The sequence below is a fragment of the Cladophialophora carrionii genome (genome assembly GCF_000365165.1).
Source record: "Cladophialophora carrionii CBS 160.54 unplaced genomic scaffold supercont1.3, whole genome shotgun sequence".
NCBI lineage: Eukaryota > Fungi > Ascomycota > Eurotiomycetes > Chaetothyriales > Herpotrichiellaceae > Cladophialophora > Cladophialophora carrionii.
This window is the reverse complement of record NW_008481828.1, coordinates 3247103-3271060: the sequence shown is the minus strand read 5'-3', so window position 1 is coordinate 3271060 and position 23958 is coordinate 3247103. Positions and strand designations below refer to the sequence as shown.

General features: G+C 54.0%; 9 protein-coding genes across 9 annotated transcripts; 4 read left to right on the top strand and 5 right to left on the bottom strand.

Annotated features, from left to right (window-relative positions):
- Window positions 1-1662: 1662 nt before the first annotated feature.
- On the top strand, window positions 1663-3006 carry G647_04594 (uncharacterized protein; the record flags this gene model as incomplete). Its single annotated transcript, XM_008728935.1, has 3 exons — window positions 1663-1897; window positions 2312-2609; window positions 2829-3006. 3 exons carry the CDS (start codon window positions 1663-1665, stop codon window positions 3004-3006), a joined length of 711 nt encoding a protein of 236 aa, XP_008727157.1.
- Window positions 3007-5036: 2030 nt separating this feature from the next.
- G647_04593 (uncharacterized protein) lies at window positions 5037-5666 on the bottom strand (the record flags this gene model as incomplete). Its single annotated transcript, XM_008728934.1, has 1 exon — window positions 5037-5666. The coding sequence occupies one exon, from the start codon at window positions 5664-5666 to the stop codon at window positions 5037-5039; it is 630 nt and encodes a 209-aa protein (XP_008727156.1).
- A 351-nt stretch (window positions 5667-6017) lies between these two features.
- G647_04592 (uncharacterized protein) lies at window positions 6018-6422 on the bottom strand (the record flags this gene model as incomplete). The annotated part of the gene is made up of 1 exon (XM_008728933.1): window positions 6018-6422. The coding sequence occupies one exon, from the start codon at window positions 6420-6422 to the stop codon at window positions 6018-6020; it is 405 nt and encodes a 134-aa protein (XP_008727155.1).
- Window positions 6423-8192: 1770 nt separating this feature from the next.
- Window positions 8193-10198, bottom strand: G647_04591 (uncharacterized protein; the record flags this gene model as incomplete). The annotated part of the gene is made up of 3 exons (XM_008728932.1): window positions 8193-8253; window positions 8303-9885; window positions 9944-10198. 3 exons carry the CDS (start codon window positions 10196-10198, stop codon window positions 8193-8195), a joined length of 1899 nt encoding a protein of 632 aa, XP_008727154.1.
- A 561-nt stretch (window positions 10199-10759) lies between these two features.
- On the top strand, window positions 10760-11353 carry G647_04590 (D-tyrosyl-tRNA(Tyr) deacylase; the record flags this gene model as incomplete). The annotated part of the gene is made up of 2 exons (XM_008728931.1): window positions 10760-11182; window positions 11243-11353. 2 exons carry the CDS (start codon window positions 10760-10762, stop codon window positions 11351-11353), a joined length of 534 nt encoding a protein of 177 aa, XP_008727153.1.
- A 599-nt stretch (window positions 11354-11952) lies between these two features.
- On the top strand, window positions 11953-13642 carry G647_04589 (uncharacterized protein; the record flags this gene model as incomplete). The annotated part of the gene is made up of 5 exons (XM_008728930.1): window positions 11953-12024; window positions 12084-12102; window positions 12155-12835; window positions 12946-13090; window positions 13318-13642. 5 exons carry the CDS (start codon window positions 11953-11955, stop codon window positions 13640-13642), a joined length of 1242 nt encoding a protein of 413 aa, XP_008727152.1.
- Window positions 13643-14001: 359 nt separating this feature from the next.
- G647_04588 (uncharacterized protein) lies at window positions 14002-15962 on the bottom strand (the record flags this gene model as incomplete). The annotated part of the gene is made up of 7 exons (XM_008728929.1): window positions 14002-14265; window positions 14340-15151; window positions 15213-15336; window positions 15392-15406; window positions 15463-15521; window positions 15576-15719; window positions 15929-15962. The coding sequence occupies 7 exons, from the start codon at window positions 15960-15962 to the stop codon at window positions 14002-14004; spliced, it is 1452 nt and encodes a 483-aa protein (XP_008727151.1).
- A 1170-nt stretch (window positions 15963-17132) lies between these two features.
- On the bottom strand, window positions 17133-21098 carry G647_04587 (uncharacterized protein; the record flags this gene model as incomplete). The annotated part of the gene is made up of 1 exon (XM_008728928.1): window positions 17133-21098. One exon carries the CDS (start codon window positions 21096-21098, stop codon window positions 17133-17135), a length of 3966 nt encoding a protein of 1321 aa, XP_008727150.1.
- A 336-nt stretch (window positions 21099-21434) lies between these two features.
- On the top strand, window positions 21435-22391 carry G647_04586 (uncharacterized protein; the record flags this gene model as incomplete). The annotated part of the gene is made up of 1 exon (XM_008728927.1): window positions 21435-22391. One exon carries the CDS (start codon window positions 21435-21437, stop codon window positions 22389-22391), a length of 957 nt encoding a protein of 318 aa, XP_008727149.1.
- Window positions 22392-23958: the final 1567 nt, after the last annotated feature.

Genomic DNA, 23958 nt, shown 5'->3' with positions numbered 1-23958 from the left:
GGTAGTTACAGTGTTTGCTAGTAACGCGATGGAAGAATTGTCCTCAACTCTGCCAAGGGGAAACCTCAGATCGTGGCGCAGAATCCTCTATGAGGCAGGCCGCCCAACCTACGAAATCGTCAACACCCCCGATCTACTTCCTTCTGGCTCATTGATGGTGGGTGGGCTATATGACCAGCCGTGGCCACTTGTGTGAAGCTCGGCTTATCTGGACCAGAAGCAGTAAGGCTTCCATCACCCTGAGGGCTTGCTGAGCAGTATCGGATGTGTTGAGACGACAGAAGAGAAGATCCTGGAGCTTGCTCTCGCTGCCTTCTTCGCAGACTGCTCGAATCTCTGGGAGAAACAGCATTTATGCCCCGGTTGTGGGAGACGCTCGATCGATACGGTTGCAGTTCGATGCCAAAGGGGGTTACAGTACGCATCTCACAGCACACTCCTCTTAGCAGCACTTCAATCTGCAGCCAGCAACAGCCACAGCCGGCTCGCTCATTCTCTTCGTCGCCTACGCTTGGGCGCCAGTCAAATTTTTCATCAATATCCAGCTGATACGAGACTTTTTGCCGGTCTCGCAGGCGAAGTTCCTGATGCGGTGCAGAGAAGATGTGGAAGGAGTGACCTGGGCAACAGGGACACTATCGAGCAGATTCGCGTCCACCATGTACATGCCGCTGTAGTGGTAACGTAGGACGGAACACCGCACACTACGGAGTACAGGTCTACTTACCTATAAAACCTACCTGAGCACTCTTCGTATCATCATACGTATCCATCCCTGTCTTCTCGTGCTATGGACATCCGGGGATAAGGACTGACCTGCTCCGAAATAGTGTAGTGTGAGGTGTACCGTGTCCATGCTCTACTGTGTCTGCTCACTGTAAGCCAACGGAGACATTTGGACCGTTCGACGCAGCGTTTCGTCCGACGCCTTCGCTTTCGCAGACTCTCTGGCATCCACCGGTGCTAATTACTGCGGTGTTAAGTACTAATTACATAGATTTCTGAGTCTCTCGTAGAATGTATTTCTAAGCTGGCACGCTCTTTTCTATCCTATTACCATCACTGGCTAGTTGTGACGCCATCGGCGAGGTACAGAGGTGCTGTATCGAGGTACTGTATCACGGGCACGGCACATCTCAGGAAAGGCCGGGTGTGCAGTATGTCATTACCACTAGCAAATGGGATGGAGCAGAACATTTTCCTACTACTACTACTCCGAGTAGATTCTTTTCTGGTCCGGTCAAGTACGGAGTCCAGGCCACCACAGATACAGCCATACCTTAATTACCTGCCCCCTACCCAGTCACCGTTGTAAAGGGTCAGGTTTATCCCGTCCGGTCTGTAGAGGCCGATGATTCGTCTCGTCTACCGTGTACACGCGCGTGTCGTCCGCCGGGTCTTGTCCTTTGTCCTTGTCCTTATCCCCGAGCGTGAGTACTCACTCGTGTGTGAATGTATCCGACCGCGACGGCCTGGCTATAGTCACTCGATTGGTAAGGTCAGGTCAGCATCATGATGTCTTGTATTTATACCCAGCTCCCACCCACCACCCTTTCTTGCCCTTTGGCCCCCCCTCATCCCTCGTCACATAGTCTTTGAGTATCGTGTCGCATCTCTTTGGAGATAGTCGCGAAAGTTTCATCCATTCATCTCATCGAAACCATGTCCAAGATCTTGCTCATCCTCGGCTCGGGCGCCAGAGTCGGAGCTCACACCGCCAAAGCCTTCGCCGCGCAGGGGTATAGAGTCGCGAGTGCGTCTCGCACGGCGCCCCAGACGCCCGACGGTTCGCATCTGCACGTCACTGTCGATCTGTCCAAGGCTGGGACCGTGCCCGAGGTGTTTGAGAAGGTTAGGCAGGAGTTTGGCGGCGAGCCGAGCGTGGTGGTTTATAATGGTGAGTGAGTGAGTGAGTGAATGAGTGTGTGAGTGCGTGCGTGCGTGGCGGTGGAAGGTGACGCATGCGGTTGTTGCGTTCAATGCGCTTCGTGCCTGGCTGGACTGTCATGCGTGAGCCTCGCCCGACGTCTGGGGTCGAATATCCCTGGGCCCGGACGGAATCTCCACGACGAGAGGAAGAGGGAGGACACGGGAAGAAGACCAAGCTTGTTACGGCCGTGACTATGGCTAGATATGGTCGTGGGCACTTCAACAGATGCCGTCGAGCAGAGGAACGGGCCAACAGGACCAACATTTCTTCTTTCGACGCCATTACACTGCCTCTCAACCAGATATCACTTCCTTCTCCTTCTACTGCTTGCTCTGGGAAGACCCGATGACCACTACTGACCACCCGCCTCACCGCGTCCAGCTGCGTTCTTCAGCCCCGACCCACCCGACAGTCTCTCCGTCTTCACGCCCTCGAGCATCAGCCACTATGAAACGTCGCAAGCCGTAAACTGCACGTCGGTGCTGGTCGCCATGCACGAAGCGACAAAGGCGTTCCGCAACGCCGGCCCGGACGCCTCCAAGACCTTCATCTTCACGGGAAACGCGCTCAACACGGCGACCTTGCCACAAATGCTGATCTTTGGACTGGGAAAAGTCGTCCCCTCGTACGCGATCAAATACGTCGTCGAGCAGAATGCCTACAAGGATGATGGGATCAAGTGAGTTTTGCTTGCCCCACCCACACACTCTCTCTCTCTCTGTCGATCGTATCCAGGGATTTGCCTGGCTGTGGGGGGCTATGTGTGTTTGTGTATATGCGATCGGTGGTTCGTGAGAGGTCAACGGCTTTCAACTACCTGCTATGAGCCACCAGCTCTCAGCTCAGCTATCACCTTTAGCTCCAACGCTGACTGTCTTGTCCGCTTGCTCGAGTCTAGGTTTTACTATGCCGACGAACGTACTATCGAAGGCGCACCCGCGTACAGAGATATCTCCGGCGAGGCCCACGCGGAGGAGTACTTGAAGCTTGCCGACAGGAAAGACCAGGGTCCTTGGTGGTACACGTTTGTCAAGGGGACCGGGTATAAAGACTTTGAAGGGAAAGTGAAGTTGTGAGTGAGTGCTAGGAACTAGGTGGAGGCGCAAATGAAAATCGAGGTGAAGATGAGATAAAGACAGAGGTGAAGATGAGATAAAGGCAGAGGTGAAGATGAGATGAAGACAGAGATGGAGATGAAGATAAAATACTGGCGGGCTGGCTGGCTGTGGAAAGGGTGACAGACGGGACCCAGCTCGACAGACACCCGGCAACCCGAACGCGATGAACCAAAGCCCCGGCGTGGATCATGCCTAAGGGAGGAAAAGGAGGAATCGTTCAAGGTTGATCATTTGATCATTTGATCCATGCCAACCCGAGCTGCAAGAAGCATAGTAGAGCACAGTAAAGCACAGCACTGCACTGCACTGCACAGCACAGTACAACAAATAACATACAAGCTTTGACACTGCGAAGGCAGAACTAGATTGTCTGCTCTGCTCTGCTCTGCTCTGCTCTGCTCTGCTCTGCTCTGCTCTGCTCTGCTCTGCTCTGCTCTGCTCTCCAGTGCTGCCAGGATTCCACCGAGCACGGCCAGGCCAGGCCAAGCCTGACTTGGCCTTTGACGTGGGTACCTTCGTTCGGCCCCCTAACGCACATTCGCGAGGCAGCGATGTAGTGCTTCCCTCCGTGCGGTGGAATCATCGTGCCGCGGGGACGGAAGAGTGAGAAGGCGTACTTCTGTAGCGTACAGAAACTTGTCTCGTCCCAGCCTTTTTACTACTACTACTACTACTACTACTACTACTACTACTACTACTACTACTACTACTACTACTACTACTACTACTACTACTACTACTACTACTACTCTAGGTCCGTCCCTGCTCCGCCACTTTCATCCACATTCGAGCAATGCATTAGTTTCAAAGGATACCCCTTGTCAGACGCGAAGACGACATGTATGTAGGCTTCCAGCCTTCCAGGCTTCGTTGCGTTACAAGACACTGGCACGGCACTGTGAGGCGAGGAAGAGAGAAAGGACTATGTAGGTAGACCACGCGTAACGTTGAGTCTGAGCCTGAGTATGAGCCTCAGTCCCATCGTGGCGTAAGCCGTCGGTGTCGGCGTCGGGCGCAGTTGGAACTGTGACTTGTACAATAACATAACTGGAAGTGCAAGAGAAACGGGGACAGGAATATTTACCTCTTCTATATCGAGAGTCTTCACAAGAGCATGACTGTGTACAGTTCAATGAAGGAGAGAGCAAGGAGAGGGAGGGGAGGAAATGAACACTCAGTCTGCCTCGTGGTCGTTACAAAGCATCGCTATCATTGCTATCATTGCTATCATGGCTATCATGGCTATCCTTATATTCTATCCAGCACAGCTTCAATACAGTAACTCAACTCGACGCAAGCTAATATTAGTACTGTTAATCATATCAGGCAGGCAGGCAGGATGTAAGGCAGGATAAGGCAGCCCTTGTGCGCCCGACTAGCCGGTGGGTATCTTTGATATTTCAACAGGAAGACAGGCTCGCTTGAATCCGGCCCGGTGCAGTCTGGACACCCCTTCACTGTGCTCCCTCTGCGTCGTAAAGTCATGTCCTGCGTGAACTCCGTTTGTCGTCAGGCAGGTTCTCTCTGGTCATTGTCTCGTCTTGCTTGTCGGCCTTGATGTGCAGACTATCAGGGGTGGCGGCAGCACTCGGTAGTAGTGTGCCCCTAGCAATGAACTGCTCTTGGTCGTTGTCATCCTGTCAGTACGTGTGGGCTCTTCTTCTGCAGCGCCATGTCTTGTACTTTTTCAGGCCGTCGGTGCTTGTCATTGCCGCGTCTTCGTTCCGAGGGCGGGTTCAAAGGCACCCAGGCTCTTAGCTTGGATTGAAGCGAATGTCTTGGTCGGATACGATGAGACGGATTTGGTAGAGTAAAAGAAATCATTCCACCTCTTGAGACTCATTTGGTCGGCGAGCGCGGGTGATGTACAATGGAAGACTGTCGAAGGTCTTACTTCCCACCACGGCCACAGTCCGAGGAAGTGAACACAGACTCCGTGACACCCAAGGTCAGATCCGAAGAATAAGTGGACTCAAAATTGCAACAGGTTAGAATTGAAAGTCGTCAGAATGCGTCTCTCGATATGATGGCTGATGTGGAACCGGCAAGCCGTGGTAAGTTTGGGCCATGGAAGAGGCGTAGAAAGGACCCATGTCATGGTTTGTAGTGTACATCGGCGACATGATATGGCTGGTTGTGTATAGCCCGCTCATGCCAGCGTGGGTCGCATACACGGGAGAATGAGGTGTCATCCTGGGAGCCACAAACTCCGGCGAGAGAGAGCCACGATGTGCCATGTTGGCTTCGGACGAATCACCTTGGGTCTGCTGGGCTTGGCTTGGCCTGCGCTGATATGGATGGTTTCGTCTCCCTTTCGTTTTGTTGGCGAGATTGTGGAGGCCGTTTCGGGGACGTTGGGTGGTCGACGGTTGGTAGTCATCCTCTACGAAGAAGCTGTCTTCGGCCTCTTCGTCTGACGAGGCTTGGAATTCTTGCTTAAAGTCTTGGTCGCCCTGACCTCCGAGGCTCAGCTTTCGAGAACAGGCAGCATGCAGCAGCTCGACGGTAGAATCTGTGGACGCGAGATCTTCTGCCGAGCTGTTTGACCCGTTGCTGTCTTCGTTCGAATCTTGCTCCTTCCTTTTGACTTTGTTGTGTCTTTTAGCAATGAGTTCCATGTGGAAGCCTCGGAGGTGCTCAGTAAGATGATCTCGCCTGGTGAAGCCTTGCCTCCCTTTCCTCTCACAGTTTCTCTTGGGACAATCAATGTATGTAATGTCGTGGCGGGACTTGTGGTGCCTTGTGACATCGGCTTTGCGGCTGAAGAACTTTCTGGGACGCCCGTGCTCGTCTAGGCAGTCTTGATGTTGACAGAACATACGATCGTCGACAATGGTCCTGCCAACTCTTAGTATGTCGCTCGCAGGTACGCGACAAAGCAGCGTCGACCAGTACGTGAAAGAGGAAAGCCGTGAGGTTGTAGACCACGCAATTTCCCCACTATGAAGGAGAGACGAGCAGATCAGTACTTACTTGACGTTAGCGAGGCACTTTGCTTTGGTTCCTTCGACAGACAGGGGCTCCTGCTTGACTTGCTTAGAGTATGGTTGTTTAGGAGAAGTTGATGTTAGTCCTTCTGTTTGAGTGATCTGGTCACCGTGTGTTGCTTGACAATGTCTTCCGGCTCCACTCAGCAGGAGGAGAGGGGAAGTGGGTGCCGTTGCCGGGCTGACAATAGTGTAGCCCGCGCTGGCGGTACTCGCTCCGCTACCGCTTCGACCCCTCGCCCTGGTCGAATTGCTGGAGATGGCATAAGTTTCTCCCTGAGGATAGTCATGGGGCGCGAAAGTCGGGAAATAGCCAGGATGAGGGGCTATTGATCGTGGAGTGTAGTAGCTGCTGCCTCGATTCCAATGTTCCTGCTCGTATGCCATCGTAGTCGGCAGACTCATAGACATACCAGATGGTGCAGTGGAAGCCATAGAGAATGTATGTTGGGCTAGGAAGACGTCCTGAGTGAGCTGCCCACGGCCGAAGTCATGGTGCCCAAGAGTTGCCATGGCACTCGCACGACTGCTAGAATCCGAAGAGGCAGCCTCTGTGATTTAGCAGATGATAACCAAGAACGCTCGACTCCAAGCAGGAACAGCAGATGCCCAACGAAACGATGCCCAAGACAAATGTCGCAGACAGCTCAAGCCGGGGGTTTCAGCCTCATGCGAACGCTGAGTCGAAGGTCAGAGGAGAAGAGCTCTCTGAAGTATTCTCCCGCCAAACTCCGCTTCGGGAGACGAGGCAAACTCATACTGTGCTGTGAAGGGACGCTGTAACGTGTAATTGGCGAGAGCGGTACACAGAGAGAGAGAGAGCAGGGCTGGCAGGCTTGGGACTGTGACCCAGAACGCTCTCTTGCCGACCCTGTCCCGGAGCCCAATTAGAGTCCTGGACAGTACGGCTGATTGGCAGGGGGTGGAACACCTCCAAGCTGTACGATGCAGATTTAGCGCGAAACGATACACGGTTCCGACATGACGATCGGGACAGGGAGCCACATGATACTGTTTGCAAGAGACCACAGACCAAACTAGCAGCCAAGCTCTTTCCCTGATGCTTCTCGTGTTCGGTGGATTTAGGAGTATAATAGGCGGCACAGTCTCTTCGAGAATACTCAAAAAGCCAATCATCCCCTTCACGCGGCTGGTGAGGCTGTCCCGGGAGGCTGCGCCCGCAGCATTGCTTCCAGTTCCTGCTGGACCATCATGATTCGTGCAAGGAACCAGGTGAGTTGAGGGGCCTCGTCAAGCCGTCACAATGCATGTTTGCTTCTATTCATTGTGAGGCAGTTAGCATCATCGGAGTCGCGGCTCCCTTGGTAACACTGCCTCAATATTTGAATTGTCCGCCGCACGCCGCTGTGGGCCAGATAGGGAAGAAGGTGGCCCACGAGGTGGACTTCAAGCCTGGTGGAGCGGGTTAGGCGAGCAGTCGCGACAGAAAGATAGCGGAAGATGGTATCGAGGGTATGGACCTTGACAGCCCCCAAAGTTGGGGAGCTGACTAGGTGGAGAGGAAGCCCGAAACTCCCCCAAGGGCAGTTGAGGAGGGAGTTTCAGAGTTCACCCGCGGCAAGAAGGCTGGCTGTGCTGCAATGAACCTCTTCACCAGAGCAGCAGGTTGCCTTTTTCCTGCGGCCCAAACGCTCTGTGGGTGGGATTGAAATTGCGAACTACGAGGGACGGAGAAGGAAGTTGAGGCTGAAGCTCGTCATGGCGTCGGACGTCATTGGCCGATACCCGCGCTAGGCCCATCCGGGACTAGGTGGTTGCCTCTTTTTACCTCCACAGCCGCGTTGTTTGTCTTTAGTACAGGCTCGCAAGGCAAACTTGGATGTGTAGCACCAGAGTGAGGCGAGGCGAGGCGAGGCGAGGCGAGACACGGGCTTCCAGGCTGCCATCTGCACGTGGGAGTACATCACCGGGCTCAAGCGAGTGAAACGCAACTATCACCTTGCACAGCACGCCCCAGCATGGTCCCGTGTAGGGCAGAACGGAGTCACTCTAGGCGACGGAAGACGCATGGATACCCCAGAACGAGTTGCAGAATGAGAGCTCTGTTGACTCTTGAGGAGGTGACAGCCAACCTCCAGGTTCGCAAATTAAGAAGTATGCGACGTGCCGACGGGCAGCGTGCCGCCGAGTGATCGACTACAAATCATCTTCGAGAAACTTGTACACGAACTTGAAGTCTGCTTTCCGTCGGTTCATCCTGCCGCAAGTTAGAAAACGATCGTCACTGGGTCTGGGTCGACACCTACCAGGTGCTCTCATAGTCGAAGAAGCGATATGTCCCTTGCTCGAACTCCTCCGTGATCTGCTTGGGCTCTTCGTGCCGCTGGAACCAGGTCTGGTACTGCTTGTGGAATCGCCAGCTTTGATTCTTGAGCGCGCGCGCTGCCAGCCACTGCTGATATGTATTCTGCCGATAGTAGAATATGTAGAACAGCGTGTCGGTTTCCAGCCGCTGATTCTCATACAAGGCTGGGTCGTCAAAAATGGGTAGTGGGTCTTGAGGATAATGCGCCGGGGTGTTGTACTTGAAAGTTGGTCGGTAGTACTGGGGTCTGTCGCTATCAGCAGGCTCTGGACACGTCTCCTGAGAAGCTTGCAGTAGCCTCGCCAATTGTGAAGGCGGCTGTGCAGCTCGAGTCTTTGTGGTCTCGAACGAGTCCAGCAGATCTTGAAGTCCAGGAGGAAGATGGTAGATGGACTCCACCGCCGACGGGTCTTCATGGACGTTGCCATTCGTCGTGGGAATCTCGTCCGCAATAACGGGTTCTTGGACTGCCTCGGAATTTTCCATTGCTGGTGTGGGAGGAATGCTGCTGGGAACGCTTGGGGCCGGAGCACTGGTGGAGCTTAAGGTTGGAGACTTGGAGTGATTGGATTGCTCTTGTGATGCTGAACCATCCATGCTCACCGCGGCAGGTGCTGGCGAGGCAGTCTTCTCCACCGGCTGCGCTGGCACCGAGGCTGGCGAAGTGGCTGCAGATGTCTTGACAGGGGCAGGCAGTGGATGTGATGGTGGTGCGGAAGACGTCGCGACTGGTGGAGGAAGGGGAGCGATACCCACTCCACTCTTGTCGCTTGCTGCTGCTGCGGCCGCAGCTGAGGCGTACTTCAGAGTCTCTCCGGGCGGTCGATTGGGGATCGGCGCAGGCTTCATTGTGGTGTCTTTGGGTATTGACGGTGGCGGTGGCATAGTGTTCAACGTTGCCAGTGCTGGCAGAGGTGACTTGAGTTGAGTAGAAGGTCGACGTACGGCTGTATGCGGCTCGGACTTTGTCTTCTTGAGCGGATTTGCCTCGGGCTCGACGTCTTCTTGGATCGACTGGGTATCTTGAGACGATATCCTGTCGACATCGTTGTTTAGACCAAACTGGGCCTCCTCACTGTCGAGATTACAGTCATCGTAGATTCCTTCGTAGGCGTCGGGATCGAAGTCCGGCTCGCGGCCCTCCCTGACCACCTCTTCGATGTCGGATTTGATTGCTGCCACCAAATCATTTTCGACGTTGCCGTTCTGTAGCGACCGTAGCAGCAGTTGTAGCCTTGATTCATGCCACTTGTATGTGTCTGTCATGGTCTCGATTTCGGCCAGTCGGTCGGCTTTGGAGTTGTCCTTCTGTTTCTTCTTGAGAGCGGCTTGCAGATTGCCGGCTTCGGGCTCCAACTCCTCAGTCAGGATTCTGTTGATCTCGTCCAATTGATCGGATAGGAAGTCGCATAGCTCCTCCCGCTCCCGCTCCTTCGGGTCTTGCTTGACGTTCTGCGACAGCCCCTCCTTCGAGAAGGCTTTAGTCTTCATCTCCTTCTCGACGGCTTTGAATATCTCCATGCACTGTCATCAGTGTCAGTCAGTCGCTTCTTGGCCGTGTATTGCAACCTTAGAGGCTCACTTTTTCTATCCGCTTGCGCTGTTCCAGCAGGGCAGACTTGTCCTTGATCTCATTGCCGGCCGCCCACGTCTTGATCTGGTCCCGCGATCTCTGCAGTTTCTTGATCTCTTTCTTGAGGTTGTCTTCCAGTTTGTCCTTCTGGGCGGCATTTTGGGAGGAGTAGATCTTCTCGTAGATGGCCTCGAATGCCTGGATGCCCTCGTCGACCTTCTTGAAGGTCTTGTCGATTTCTTGTTGCGTCTTCCGTGATGCCATGGTTGAGTCGCAGAGGTAGAAGGGACGGATCACAGATCTACTGCGGGACTAGGGAACGCATCGGATGTTTGGTCGTTGGAATGGATTCACAGCCTGGCTTCTCCTTTGATACGCGCTCTTGTTCACATCAGTTGCGGCACCGCCAGCCGCAGAGCGCAGCAGGTTCGCAGCCTGACTAGTCCGTTTCTGGACTAGTCTATTTCTTGGCGTCATTCGGATCACGCTTTTCCTTTTCCTTCACACAGGCATGAGAAATGAGACAAAAGGCACAGTGAGTCAAGGCAAGGAGTTTTGCTCATCTCATCTTCATCGAATTCTCACTTGCGGTTACAGATGCCCACAAGCTACCGGCGGATGTGAGATACATGGTCCTGCAGCTATCCCCCTTGCTCATGTGACTGCTAAGGCCAGTGTATCTGCCGGTCACATTCTTCTTGCTGTTTTCGAAAGCATGAGGTCGTGATCACTATTAGTCTGCATCGGCTTCTAGCATCCAGACGCGTCTGTGCTATCAATCGCGTCCCAAAGGATCACTCCGCCCGTGTGACCAGGCTCACCAAGATGAAGGCCATCTTGCAGCGAGTCTTGTCGAGCTCGGTGACAGTCAATGATCAGCTGGTCTCGTCCATTGGCAAAGGCATACTCGTCTTGGCTGCAATTGGACCAAATGACACGAGGAGGGATGCGGACTCCATGGCGTCGAAGATCGTCAAGATGAAGCTCTGGCCGGACGAGAGCGGGTCCCATTGGAAGAAGAGTGTCAAGGACGTCGAGGGAGAGATTCTTTGCGTCTCGCAGTTTACCCTAATGGCGAATACACGCAAGGGGAACAAGCCCGACTTCTACGGAGCTGCTAAGCCAGAGTTCGCCAAAGAGCTCTATGACTATTTTGTGAACCGCGTTAGAGAGTTGCATGGTGTCGATAGAGTCTCAGACGGTGTCTTCCAGGCAATGATGCAAGTTGCCCTTGTCAACGACGGCCCAGTAAGACCTTCCTCTATTAACCACCACGGGATGTAGGTATGTCGATGCTGAATGAGCCAGGTCACCATCGAGATAGATACCAGTCCACCGAAGAAGGACACCCCGACCATCTCCGAGGCTGGCACTGGGACGTCGACACCAGCCCTGGTGGCAGAGCAGGATACCAGGTGACCTGCGGCGATATCGATGGGAATATTGTTCCTAGTCTTTCAGCATGCGCACCAGCTCGACAGACTCGCGTCGCCCTCGAGCTCTCCTCGGTCTAGATTCTTGCCGTCAGCTAATGAGAAGGAGAAGTCCGCCCGCGCACGAACAAACCACGAACGCGTCCCTCACGCAATTCGGCGGCGCTCGAATCCTCCACCACTTCTCACGTATCTCCTACGTAACTTCAAGACTCCTCCAGGCACAGCGGGGAAGCATCGTCCGTTCGTCCAGCATGGCTGCCCTTCCTGGTCTAACCGAATGGCCATTATTGGACCTCAGAATTGTCTTATCTGGAGTCCACAAGAGCACCAAGGACCTTCCACCAAATCGATGACGGAGGCGACATGCAAGCCACGGACAAGTGCCTATCACTATCATGAGGGGTAATAGGGTAATAGGTATGCTGATGCCTCTGGCCCCGCAAAGTAAACACAATGTTGATATGAGAGCTGGATCTAGCTTGCCCTGCCACGAGTACTCGTAGTTGAGCTCCCCTCCGTCCATCCAGTTTGTTACAAGTCCTTTCGATCACCAGTTCGCAGCCCTACTCAACGTCTGCAGTCATGCCAGGCCCAATCAGAACCGCGCTCAAGGTCGATCTCGACAAACCGGCAAAGGACCAACCATATCTGCATGTGAGCAGCATGGGTTCCCGGACCGAACACCCGTAACAGTGGCTGACGCAGAACTACAGAACAGATGGCATCCTGATGGTAAGCTCGGCGGCGACACAGCTCCCGTCATCTGACTAAGGTCGCCCACCAGTCCCATTCTGCGGAACCATCAAGAACGGAGAGACGGTCAAGATCGAATGCCTCGACTGGACAGGCGGACAGATCAAAAATACCGACGACGCCGACGACATCGTGAACGTCGATCTCACCCAGGTGCACTACCTCTCCGGGCCTTTCGAGATCGAGACGGCCGAACCAGGCGACGTGCTGCTGGTGGAAATCCAGGACGTGCAACCTTTCGAGCACCAACCCTGGGGCTTCACGGGCGTCTTCCACAAGGACAACGGGGGTGGCTTCCTCGACGAGATCTATCCGGAGGCTGCCAAAGCAATCTGGGACTTTGAGGGCATCTTCTGCTCGTCACGCCACATCCCCGGCGTGCGCTTCGCCGGCCTCATCCACCCGGGCATCTTGGGCTGCGCGCCGTCCCCCGAGATCCTCGCCGAATGGAACAAGCGCGAAGCGGAGCTCATCTCGACCACCTCGCTGCAGCGCATTGTCGCCCAGCCGCCCGAGCCCCAGAACGTGCACGCCGGCAGCGCCGACGAAGACACAAAGGCCAAAGTCGGCAAGGAAGGGGCACGCACCATCCCCGGCCGCCCCGAACACGGCGGAAACTGCGACATTAAAAATCTGTCGCGCGGAAGCAAAGTCTATCTGCCCGTGCATGTCAAGGGCGCCAAGTTCTCCGTCGGAGACCTGCACTTTTCGCGTACGTGGTGACCCTCCTACTACCCTGCGGTGCTTCTCCCCCCATCCAAACCCACAAATGCTGTACTGTATGCAACATGCACACGCTCGCAAGCTAACTACGCACAACAGAGGGCGACGGCGAGATCTCGTTCTGCGGCGCCATCGAGATCGCCGGCATCATCACCATCAAGTTCGAGGTGATCAAGGACGGGCAGAAGAAACTCGGCATGCAAGGAGGGAAATCGCCCATCTACATCCCTGGGCCTGTGCAACCGTAAGTCGAGTTGTTCTTAAGACAGCGTTTGCGTTTCCGAGCCCGTTTGAATCCCATCCTCTGATGATCATTCATCACTCATCACTTATCATCCATTGTTTTATTGTTCTTTTATGTTTGTGCCTTGTGTTTCTGCATTTAGATTTCGCATCCAGTCCTAATGAGCACACCCCCTAATCTATGACGGCACTAACGCCGCGCGCCCTCCCCGCGCCCCCTTGGTCCAGACAATTCTCCCCAGGCCGCATGCTCTACTTCGAGGGCTTCTCCGTCGACGAGCACGGCAAGCAGCACTACATGGACGCGACGGTCGCGTACCGCCAGTCCTGCCTGCGCGTCATCGAATACCTCCGCCGCTACGGCTACTCGGACTACCAGATCTACCTGATGCTGAGCTGCATCCCCATCGAGGGCCACGTCGCGGGGATCGTGGACATCCCCAACGCCTGCACGACCATCGGCCTGCCTATGGATATTTTCGATTTTGACATCAGTCCCGGCGCGGAGGCCACGGCGAGGGACCTCGGCAAGTGTGCCATGGCCACGAAGTGAGGCTGGGCGTTGCAGCGATACGAGGTCCATCACGATAGGGAACAGATGACATGGTAGGATTAGTGGGACCAGGACTTGTAGGACGGGATGGTTCAGTGCAGTACTGCCGGTATCATTGTTGCAGTAATTAGCAAATTTGATTGCATTTCAACCTCATTGTGACTGTCTGAACACTAGCTGCTGGCTAGAGCTTCCTCGTTTGCCGTGGGTGCGTGACCTGGACCAGGCCGAGGCAGGGAGGCATTGCCATGCTCATTCATTTCCTTGCATGATCATTCTCTCGTCATCTCTCCACAAGCCGTCGTGTCTCGTCGCGCATTGCTGCTATGGGTCATGAATGCAAGGTGTGTGTGCTTTTCTTACCAGCCAGCATCAGCGAAACCAGCTGCCGCAGTGTTAGGCTGCGCAATCTCCCACTCAGCTGGCGCAGAGCTAGCGTTGGCAGGGGCATTCCAACCGCCACCGTCAGCACCGCTGTCGACTGTATCGAAGCCACTCGCGCCGGCGACTTGCTTCTCCCCGGGATCGGCCTCAGGGCAGCGAGCACGTCCGTGGCCTTTCTGCTGACACTTGCTGCACGTGACCTCGGCCCAGTTGATCTTCTTGCGCGGCATGGGGCATTCCTGGAAATGTGTCAGCGGGCGAGAAGCGAAATGATGAGAAATGTAATAAGCGGGGTTTGGAAGGGGAAACCCACAGCTCGTATGTGACCCTCCTCGCCGCAGTTGTTGCAAGTGATCTTCTTCGGGTTAGGGCAGTCGGCGGCCTTATGGTCCTCCTCACCACAGTTGCGGCAGGTGCGCTTCTCCTTGTTCGGACAGTCCTGCACAGACACATGGTTAGTTGGTTGTAAGAGCGTCTGGAGAGTGGCAGACATGAGATGTACCTTGGCCATGTGGTCTTCGGATTCGCAGATCTTGCAGGCACGACTGGTGCTCTTGCGCTCCATGGCGCAGTCACGGACACGGTGGCCTTGTTCACCACACAGGTAGCAGGCGACGACAGGCTGGACGCTGGCCATCTTCTCATCAGGGCAGCGACGAGCAGTATGTCCCAGCTTGTTGCAGTTGCTGCACTTCTCAACGCCACGGTTAAGAGGAATCCCAGCATCGGCCAAACGAGCGAGGTTCTCTTCTGCAGAAGCAGGCCATTTGTCGACCAGCGCTAGACGCTCAGGCTTGTCCGAGAGGAAGTAGCTGACTGCGTACTTTTTGCCGATGTCGCCTTGCAGGTTGACGTTGGTCCATGTTTCCATCCCAGCCGCGGCATGATCTTTCTCCATCGCAATCAGGTAGATGCTGAACTCGCGGGCGCGGAACTCTTTCTCAAGCTGGGGGTAGGTGTAGTCTGGGCAGGCCTTGGAAAGGATCTGGACTGCTTCTTTGAAGTCACCAATGTCGCGCTCCTCGCTGGCTTGTTGAAGCAGGGCCCACGCTTCATCCTCGCTCTTCTCGGCCACGCGAGAATTGTCGAGAACCTTGGCGTTCTTGCAGTCGATGGCTACATGGCCTGGGATATGAACCGAGTCAGCGCATTTTCCAAGAGAGAAGGCTCGCTTGGCTCAACTCACCTTCCTGTTGGCAATTCTTGCATGTAACGACACGGGTAGGGCAATCGCTAGCCATGTGGCCTTCCTGGTTGCAGTTGCGGCACTCGCCTTTGAATTTGCGAGGTTCGGTGCAATCGGCTTTGGACTGGGAGGAAATGTGAGTCCAGTGACCGGTGCAGGCAACAATAGGTTCGACTTACGTGACCTTCCTGGCCCTGTGACGCGTCAATAGTCTAGAAGCAGGGGGGATGTCAGCTATGGGTTGACTTACGCAGTTGAAGCAAGCACCCATTTTGCGTGGCTCTGTGCAATCGCGGGCGAAATGACCCTCTGGAGATCATTAGCCAGGAATCCTGCATCTGTTCAGATGGGATTCAAACTTACCTAGACCGCAGTTGCGGCACGCACGGTCATTGTTACCACCATCGCCAGCAGCATCAGCTCCGAAGCCATCGTCACCTGTAGCTGCCACAGCGTCAAGAGTGCCGTCATTCCAACTTGCAGCACTAGTATCCCAGTCCTGGTTGGCTGGAGACTCAAGTCAGCGTTCGTTCACTGGTGAGATAGCAGTGGGGATGGGCTCTGACAGGGTTTAGGGGTTTCTTCAATCATCCAGAGGTCAGGGTACTTGAAGCAAGGTTTGGTAGAACGCTTGTTTTTGCTGAAAAGAAGACTGTACATCATGGTGCTCTCTCAGGCGGTTGTGAGGTGGAGGAAGAAACGAAACGGGGGCTTACCTGGTGCCGCAGCGGTATTGTTCCAGCCGCTCATTTTGTGTACTTGAATAGACGACGTCGCAGACTAGTAATGGCAAGAATAATGAAGACGGGGTGAGGACGAGACGAGGGAAAATTGAGCGGCAGGAAGCAAGACACACCAATCTCAATCTCAATGTGGGTGAATTGCAGTGGCCGGGCTTGGCATTACACGCGACGACAATGCCGTCGCCGTGCAGACGATGCTTCAATGGTCTCAGTGTCGAGGTACCTGTCTTCAGGAGGTCCGGCAGCCCGCGGTCAATCAGTCGGTCGTCTCGCGTGCCTAACAATGAACACGCGGTGGCTGGCGGACACTCATCTCAACATCACAACATCCATAGAGCTCCATCCTCAGTATATCCCTCCTCCTCCTCATTCTTCAGCTGGTAGCAGTGCTGGAGGGCAGACGCAATGCCCGATGTGAACCCATGATCAGCAAACGAAGTAAGAACGGCACTGTGGGCAAATCTGCCTTTGTGCTGCCAGTGTTTTTCAGAGCAAGTCATCAGTGAGCGAACACAATGCAGCATGTGTATTGCCCAGCATCTTCCTCAGACGAGCATCGTAACCGATATCGTCTCTGACGAGCTGGATGGAACGAGGTGCTGAAAGTCCATCCATCACCCAGTAGGTAATTCTGCCATGAGTCGCATGAGACGCTCGCCCTCCGCAATCACTTTTGATCATTCAATAGCACAAGAATATTCTCTGAGAACTCCATGGCTACTATCCTAGATCAATGATGCATATTTGGTCCCGATAGCAAGGCAACGCAGAACATAATCAACGTTGGCGAGGCCACACTCAAGCATAGCTTGCGAGTACGGATTAGGAATAGTCAGGGGTAATCTCGGAATTGATTTCCGTCACAAACCCGGCGAATTTCGTCGTTGAAAACTGTTGTGGGTCACGGCCTCAAGAGCGCTGGCTTCCACATGTAGGAGCTGTTTGCTCTTGCGAGCATAGTGAATGCAATGGCAGCGTTCCTGCACATGAACTTGAGTGCTTGATGACTTGCGAGATGTGGATTGAATGATGGTTCGAATTAGCAGAAAAGGAACACGAATGAAGGAGACAGTAGGTCTAGGTCGTGGGAATTGGATCTCTCCCGTTGAAGAGGACAGAGCAACTTGATAATAATCACTACCCGACTATCCATCACTCCTACTAGACCATCACTCCTCTAATTCCAGCTCCCGCCGTTAAACAAGACACCGAGGAACCCCCCCTTTTTCGCCTTTGCTGCAGCTTGCTTTGCTACTCCGGCTCGTTGAGACATCTTCTCCTCTCTCACCGTCGGCCTATAATTGACCGCATTCCTCCTTCCGCCTGTGCCTTTCCGAACAAATGTCTTCTCGTCACTGGCTTTCCCGCGCTCGGTCTTGTTCGTGACGACTCCCGTCGCAGACACATTCTCGTCTCTGCCTGCCATGCTTCCCAAGCTTGAATTCGTGGTTGCTCGTCGTAAGAGAGCGGGTACTTTGCTGAAAGAGCTGTTGGTAGAAGATGTCGACGTATAGAATGCCATTTTGGTGCTACCAGAAGAGCCAGAGGAAGATTGCTGACGGAGCATGCTTAAACGATTGACGACGTTGACTCGTTCCTTGGTACGGCGGTCCGAGAAAGGCGCGCGAGAGTCGGAGGCGGGCAGGGCGGGCTTTTTGAACATCGTTTCTTCCTCGGCTTGGCCGTCATCGTCGTCGTCCACGATAAAGTCGCCGAGATCATTTGCGTCTGCAGCATTCTCATCTGCTTCGGCAGCTTGGAGATGGCGATCGAGGTCAACATACGCTTCGGCGTCGTCTTCTGAGTCCGAGAGGCCTAGATCAACGGTCCCTGCTTGGGAGTCCGGCTCCTCAATGAGGAAGAAGACGGACTCGCGAATCTCAGCCAAAGTTCCCGGTTTTCTGTTGATATGTATGCCGTTTCGACGACCCACGTGTACGCCTTGATTCAGCTTTGACGCTGCTGTAGCCGCAAGTGGCAGGTTAGCTGTATCGCTCGATCGCTGAAATGTATTGTCCTCGGCCCTTTGCCTCGACTGTATATTCTGGCTATCCGTCCCCTCTGAGTCCCCCTCGGGCTGGGTTTCTGGGCGTTCAAAGTCGTCGTCGTCGTCACTGTTCGGCCGGTCCTCGATGCTCCGGAGAAAGGCTTCTTTCTTCTTATCTTCAGCAATCTTCCCCACGGCTTCGTCCTTCAGCAATTCCCGGCGCATCTTGGCGAACTCTCTTCTCTTCGCTTCTCTCCGTCGCATCAAGGCATCTTCCTCGTCCGACAAGTCCAGGTCATCGTTACCACGCTTCCGCCGCAGTGCACCGGTCGTGATGTCCTTCAATAGTTTAGAAACGGCGGCCTCATCCTGCTGACGTTCCCGATCCGCAAAGAGCTTGGCCAGTTTAGCTTCATCTCCAACTCCAACCTGCGTGTCTTCATCAATCATCCTTCGATCATCCTCGTTCTCCTCGTCGTTGATCTCGTCATCGCTCGCTCCACCAAGGCCGGCATATTCATCTTCGGACTCTTCTGCGGCATCATCAACTGCTTCACGTGCTCGCGACTTCTGCTTATCAAATGCTTCCCGAGACTGCTTGGCGGCGGCGCGTTGCATCACAACGAAAGCTGAAGAGTCTTTCGCCTCCGCTGCTTCGTCATCTGAATCATTCATCGTGGCACGGCCGCGTCTAAGTCTGCTCTTTCTCTGCATGATGGGGCTATCTTGCAAATCATTGGCCAAAACGATAGTGTCCACACTGGAGTGTGGCAGGGGGTGTCGAGGGGTCTCGGTCGCGAAGCGGTTACCCATAAAGGGGCTTAGGACATATCCGCCATCCTGCGTTGGCTCAAACTGTGGCTGTGGCGGGGTCATGTCCATCCCATCGGCCGCTGAGCGTATAGCCGGTGACTGTGGGACGATGTCTGATTGAGAAAACGAGAGGTTTACATTCACTGGCTGCGTCTGAGAAGCAGGCTGGCTGTCGGTGATCACGTCAATTGAGTCGAGTCGATAAAGCTTGGGCACCATGGCGATATTGGGCGATGGGAGGTCCGCGCTCATTTGGAGGCTGTCGTGATCCTTGTTGAACGGCAACTCCTGACTCTGTGAATCTGCCATCGTGGCGTCGAAGGCTTGTGTCAAGCCGATGGGCAGGTCGTCCGACATCTGTAGGCCAGGGATCTGCTTTCGCGCCGAGCGAGTCAAAGTCTGGGGAGTCTTCGCAGGTGCAGGAAGTTCAGGGGATGGCAGCTGATCTTCATGACCCTCCTCATCGTCACTGACAACTCGGTTCAGTCGGGATTTTCGTGGGACCAAGTTGACGGGTGGCAGGTCCTCAGTTGCATCGTCAGAGGCGTCGTTGTCCATCTCGGCTGGGCTTTCTGCAGACGACGACTCGGCTGAATCATGTTCTTCAGCTTCGTTGTCGAGACAACTGCCCGCGTCCTGTCCAGTTCCTTCAATCTCATCGGGCTCTTCATCTTCAGAATCTCCCCCGTCAACATCGTCGTCTTCCGCCGAGTCCTCGTTATCTCCATCGTCATCTTCAACGGCAAAGTCTTCATCATCACTTTCCTCTTCATCATCGAGGTCGTCTTTGGTGTAATTGCCCTCCTTTTTGGCCGCAGCCTTTTCTCGCTTCTGGATTTCAGCAGCCTCTTGTCGTGCCCGCTCGAGCAGATCCTCCACTTCCTGTTGCTCTCTCTCACGCTCTTCCGCCGTCTGTATTACTACACCTTTCGCCATCAATTCGTCAAGTCTGTGTTGTTTCTCCTGTTGGGCTTGTTCGCGAGCTAATCTTCGCAGATGCGCTTCCACTTCTGCCGCACTACCAGAACGCTTGCGATCGTCTTTTATCAGATTCGCCAAGGACCGTAGTGCTATATGCGAGGGAGCCTCTTTGGCTTTCCTTGTTCGCAGGTGTTCAAATACAGCGTACTTGCGTTTATCGGCTCGAGATGTAATGACCTCCAGGTCCGAACCAGACTCATCGTCATCGGAATTGATTGCTTGAAAAGATGAGATTTTGAATTTTCCCGGCTCTTTCAACGGCTTGACGGAGGGTGCCAGTGGCTGTTCGCCGATCTCGTTAGAGCCGGGCATCGTCCTCGAAAGGGTGCGCACCGCTTGTTCGAGCGGTTCCAACGAACTGGCCCTCTCTTTGCCCTTGTATAGCTTCGGGCTGACAAGACCTGCAGGGGGACTTGTGGGTGGAGTGTCGTTCCTGTTCTCGGCTTCGTTCTCTGATGGCGCCCTGGAACTGCTTGTAGCGGAGAGTTCGTGGTCTCTTTCAGTCTTTGAAGCTGCCACAGGAAAGTTGAATCGGGCCAGCAAGCTGTCCTTGCTAATCTTCTTCTTGGTACGTGCCTGATGTGCAAGTTGCATGTTTCGACTAATCCGTTGAGTCTCTCGATTCATCTCTTCAAGGGCTTTCTTACTCGCTTTGCGGGTAGGACGCGCTTGTTTTGACAATCTATTCCCCCCAGTCTCTTCCAATACGTCGCTATCTTCTCCGGTATCGTCTGCAGGACTGGATCCACGTGGTTTCCTTTGTCCCTGCTTTTGGGCTTTGAGGCTTTGCAGTTGCATGGCACGCTTTTCAGCTTCTAGCGCCTCCTTCTCTTGCCGTTGTTTTCTATGCTTTTCGACAAGAGCAAGAAATTTCGACTTATGGCCGTCGGGTGAAGGAAAGAACAAGGGTGAAGGAGATCGGGATCCAGAGTTGGATCCCTCGAGGTTGGCGGTATGGCGCAGTCCCCAGGTCTCATCCTCTTCTGAATTGCTAAACAACTTATCATCTTTGCCCGCCTCCCTTCCCAGGACACTTTCCAGAGCATCGTTGCGGTCGTGGTGCGGGGATCGATCAGGTGTAGCAGTAATTATTTGCCTAGAGGCTGTGAGCCTCCGTGGGGCTAGGATGTCCTCGTCTTCTGAGTCGTCTGGGGATCCTGTTGGCCTCGCCACTTCCGCTACACCATGAGACTGCGAGACAGCGGTTTCCTGCCCGGTTTGTAGAAGAGCCGGGGCATTGTTGTCAGACTCGGAGTCGCTGAACTGCGCGAGTAGAGCCTGAACCTTTCGAGTCGGGGTCAATATGGAGGTCGTGCTCCGGGGCGAGCCCACGATGGAAGGCGAAACTGGCGACGAAGCCATACTGACGACTCTGACGTGAGCGTAGACAAATCTAGCTGTTGATCGTGGTACATGAGACTGAGACGGAAGCGTGCAAGACTGGAAAGATCAAGCGTGGAGCGTGAAGGCCGCATTGACATTCACGTGTCACGCGTCGCGCAGGACGCGTTACGTCATTCTCGTTGCTGTTTGGTACATTCGCTTTCTGCGCGAAATGCTCATAATGCTCGCCCGACTCGGCGGGACTCGACTCTCCATGGCCTGCCATGTCGAGCATGTCTCCTCTTCATGCCACCCCTGGACGACTCGAACATTTCTCGTGAAGCTCATGGCTCTACAAAGGACATCCCCCTCATAATGCCCGACATAGAACTTTTACGGGAAGAATGGAAGACCCTGTATTCCGAGACTCTTCCCAAGCTGGCCAAAGCGCGAGATCCAAGTCAGTTCAAGTGGCCCGTCACTCTTGACCATTGTTTTGCGCGAATCATCCTCGACAATGCGATTGGTGACGGTCAGCAGCAATGGGATAAGATATTACCCAAGCCGGCGGTGAGAAACATGGACGAGCATCAACTGCAGAAAGCAATCACCCTGGGCCTGAGGATCTTGGCTGGGGATGTCGACCTTTGTCAGTTGGATGAGATCAGCTTGAGGTGCAGAGGAAAGAACCGAGCGAAGTACAGCTTAACAACAACCAAACCAGCCCCACGGCAAGAGAGGCAGGAAACATCAAGCACCGGCGCCCCCAAACGCGTTTTCGGAGATGGGGAGGGAGCCAGTGTTCCATCGCCTAGAAAGAAGCAAAAAACGGAACAAAAGCAGTCGACATTGGACCTCTGGCAGCCCCAAGTTTCGCAAGTTAGACACGCTACAAGTGAGAAAAAATCGGAAACGAACGCACAGAAGCCAGACGACGAGGAACTTAAACAGGTTCTCCGACGCGTTCGGTCACATCCATCACTAACCCCATACCGTAAGAGACTTTATACCGTCCTACTTTCAGTCCCGCGAGGGCGCTACACCACCTACGCTGCGATATCAGAGTACCTCAAGTCTTCTGCAAGAGCAGTGGGAAACGGCATGCGCAACAATCCCTTTGCTCCCGAGGTACCCTGCCACCGAGTCCTAGCAGCAGATGGAAGTATTGGCGGCTTCCATGGTGACTGGGGTAAAGATGGGAAGTATGCGGCCAAAAAAATTGAATTGCTCCGAGGCGAAGGTGTTAGATTTGACGGTCGAGGCAAGGTCTCTGGTGAGCCGTTTCGCAAATTCCACGATTTTCAAGAAGTCGCACTGGAGAGTCCTGTTTAAGAGTCATTGACGCACTCGCCACGCCACTTCGGCCTACTGTGTGCTTGGAGGCCCCAGTTTCTCAAGCTACGTTCTTTCGTCAAAAAGGGACTGGTTTCCAGTGGACAGTCTTGTCCCAATGACTTCCGCGTCCCAGAGGAACACCTGCTCCCGTGGTTCAAAAGGGCACACAACCAAGAGATGATTTTGTTTGGACTATTCTGACCTGCCAGGCTGGCACCAAACTGAAAATACCGAGATCCTGGATTTTCCGTGATTGCGTCCGACCGCTTGATGTCTACGGGGTAGCTGCGATGTCAAGGACTCATGCACCTCTGCCTGCCTGTGAATTTATGTGCGGCGAATGCACTACGCGTGATACAATGAGTCTGCAACATACTGGCATTTTGCACATGTTCCCGAAGCATTTCGGTATCACCACTTCGGATGACACCGTGAGAAACAATCACCTTGGACTTTGCGAGACAAAAGCAACCCTACCAACACACTTCTTTCAGACTCCATGACAATTGGCACTAAGCCACTATGAAAGACAACCGCCTGGGACAAATCTCGCTGAAATTCTGCCCAACGAGGCCTTCGGGCGTACTTTGTCAGAGATCGTCACGCAGGGACATATTCCGACACGAACGCTGTGATATGGCAACACGAGGATAGGACAGTTGCGGCTGGTATCAATTCGGTTCGAAACTACCACAGACCATCGGCTTGCAAGGGGCATTAATACATCATTGCATATTCACCGAACTGGTTGAATACCCACCACCCGCATAGCACAGACGAATGAAATGTATAAAGTGTGTCAAATGGATGTCTAGACAAGCATAGCGCGTTTGTTGCAAGGTGACAAGCTGCTCAAGATCTACATTTATATACCATCCGTACCTCGCGGTTCCCCCCTTCGGGTGCTATTAAGTCACCTCTCAGAGGGTGAGAGTGGCTCTACATGTTCTCTGCCAATTCTACATCTATGATCATATCACGACCAATTCTGACGACCTTGCAGATGCCTCGATCAGCGAGACGCGGTGACCTGGTTCCGAGACAAGGATTTCCGGGAGCTCCGTGCTATTGTGAGCCTGCCTACCCTTCCTCGATGCGGAATCAACAAGGCACCGAAAAAGAATGACGTCCTCGTACAGAAGGTTATGACTGACCACGACGCAGCAGGAGGGATGCTTGCACGGATCATGCAGGATATTCTGTGCAAAGGCTGCCCTAGTGACTGCAAGATCCACATTGTGCTGCGATTCTACGAGGTCGATGGGGACGATCTTGTCAGACCCCAGGCAGTGCTTTCTGAAGAGACATGCAATTGCGCTCCCCAATGTCGCCTTGCCGAGAAGCCTCATCACAAATCGAAGACGGCATGGCACACGCTGTGCACCAAGAGGAATATGTACAGTCAAGAGTCCGTGTTGTAGGTGACGCACGCAAGGGCACCATGGAGGAAGGCATCTAGCATAGTGAACTTGAGAGCATTGTCCTTTCAGTGGCTTCTTCAGTGGTTTCGTCTAAACAAACGAGACAGCGCGAATTTTCCCATGGTCAAATCCGATGCAGATTT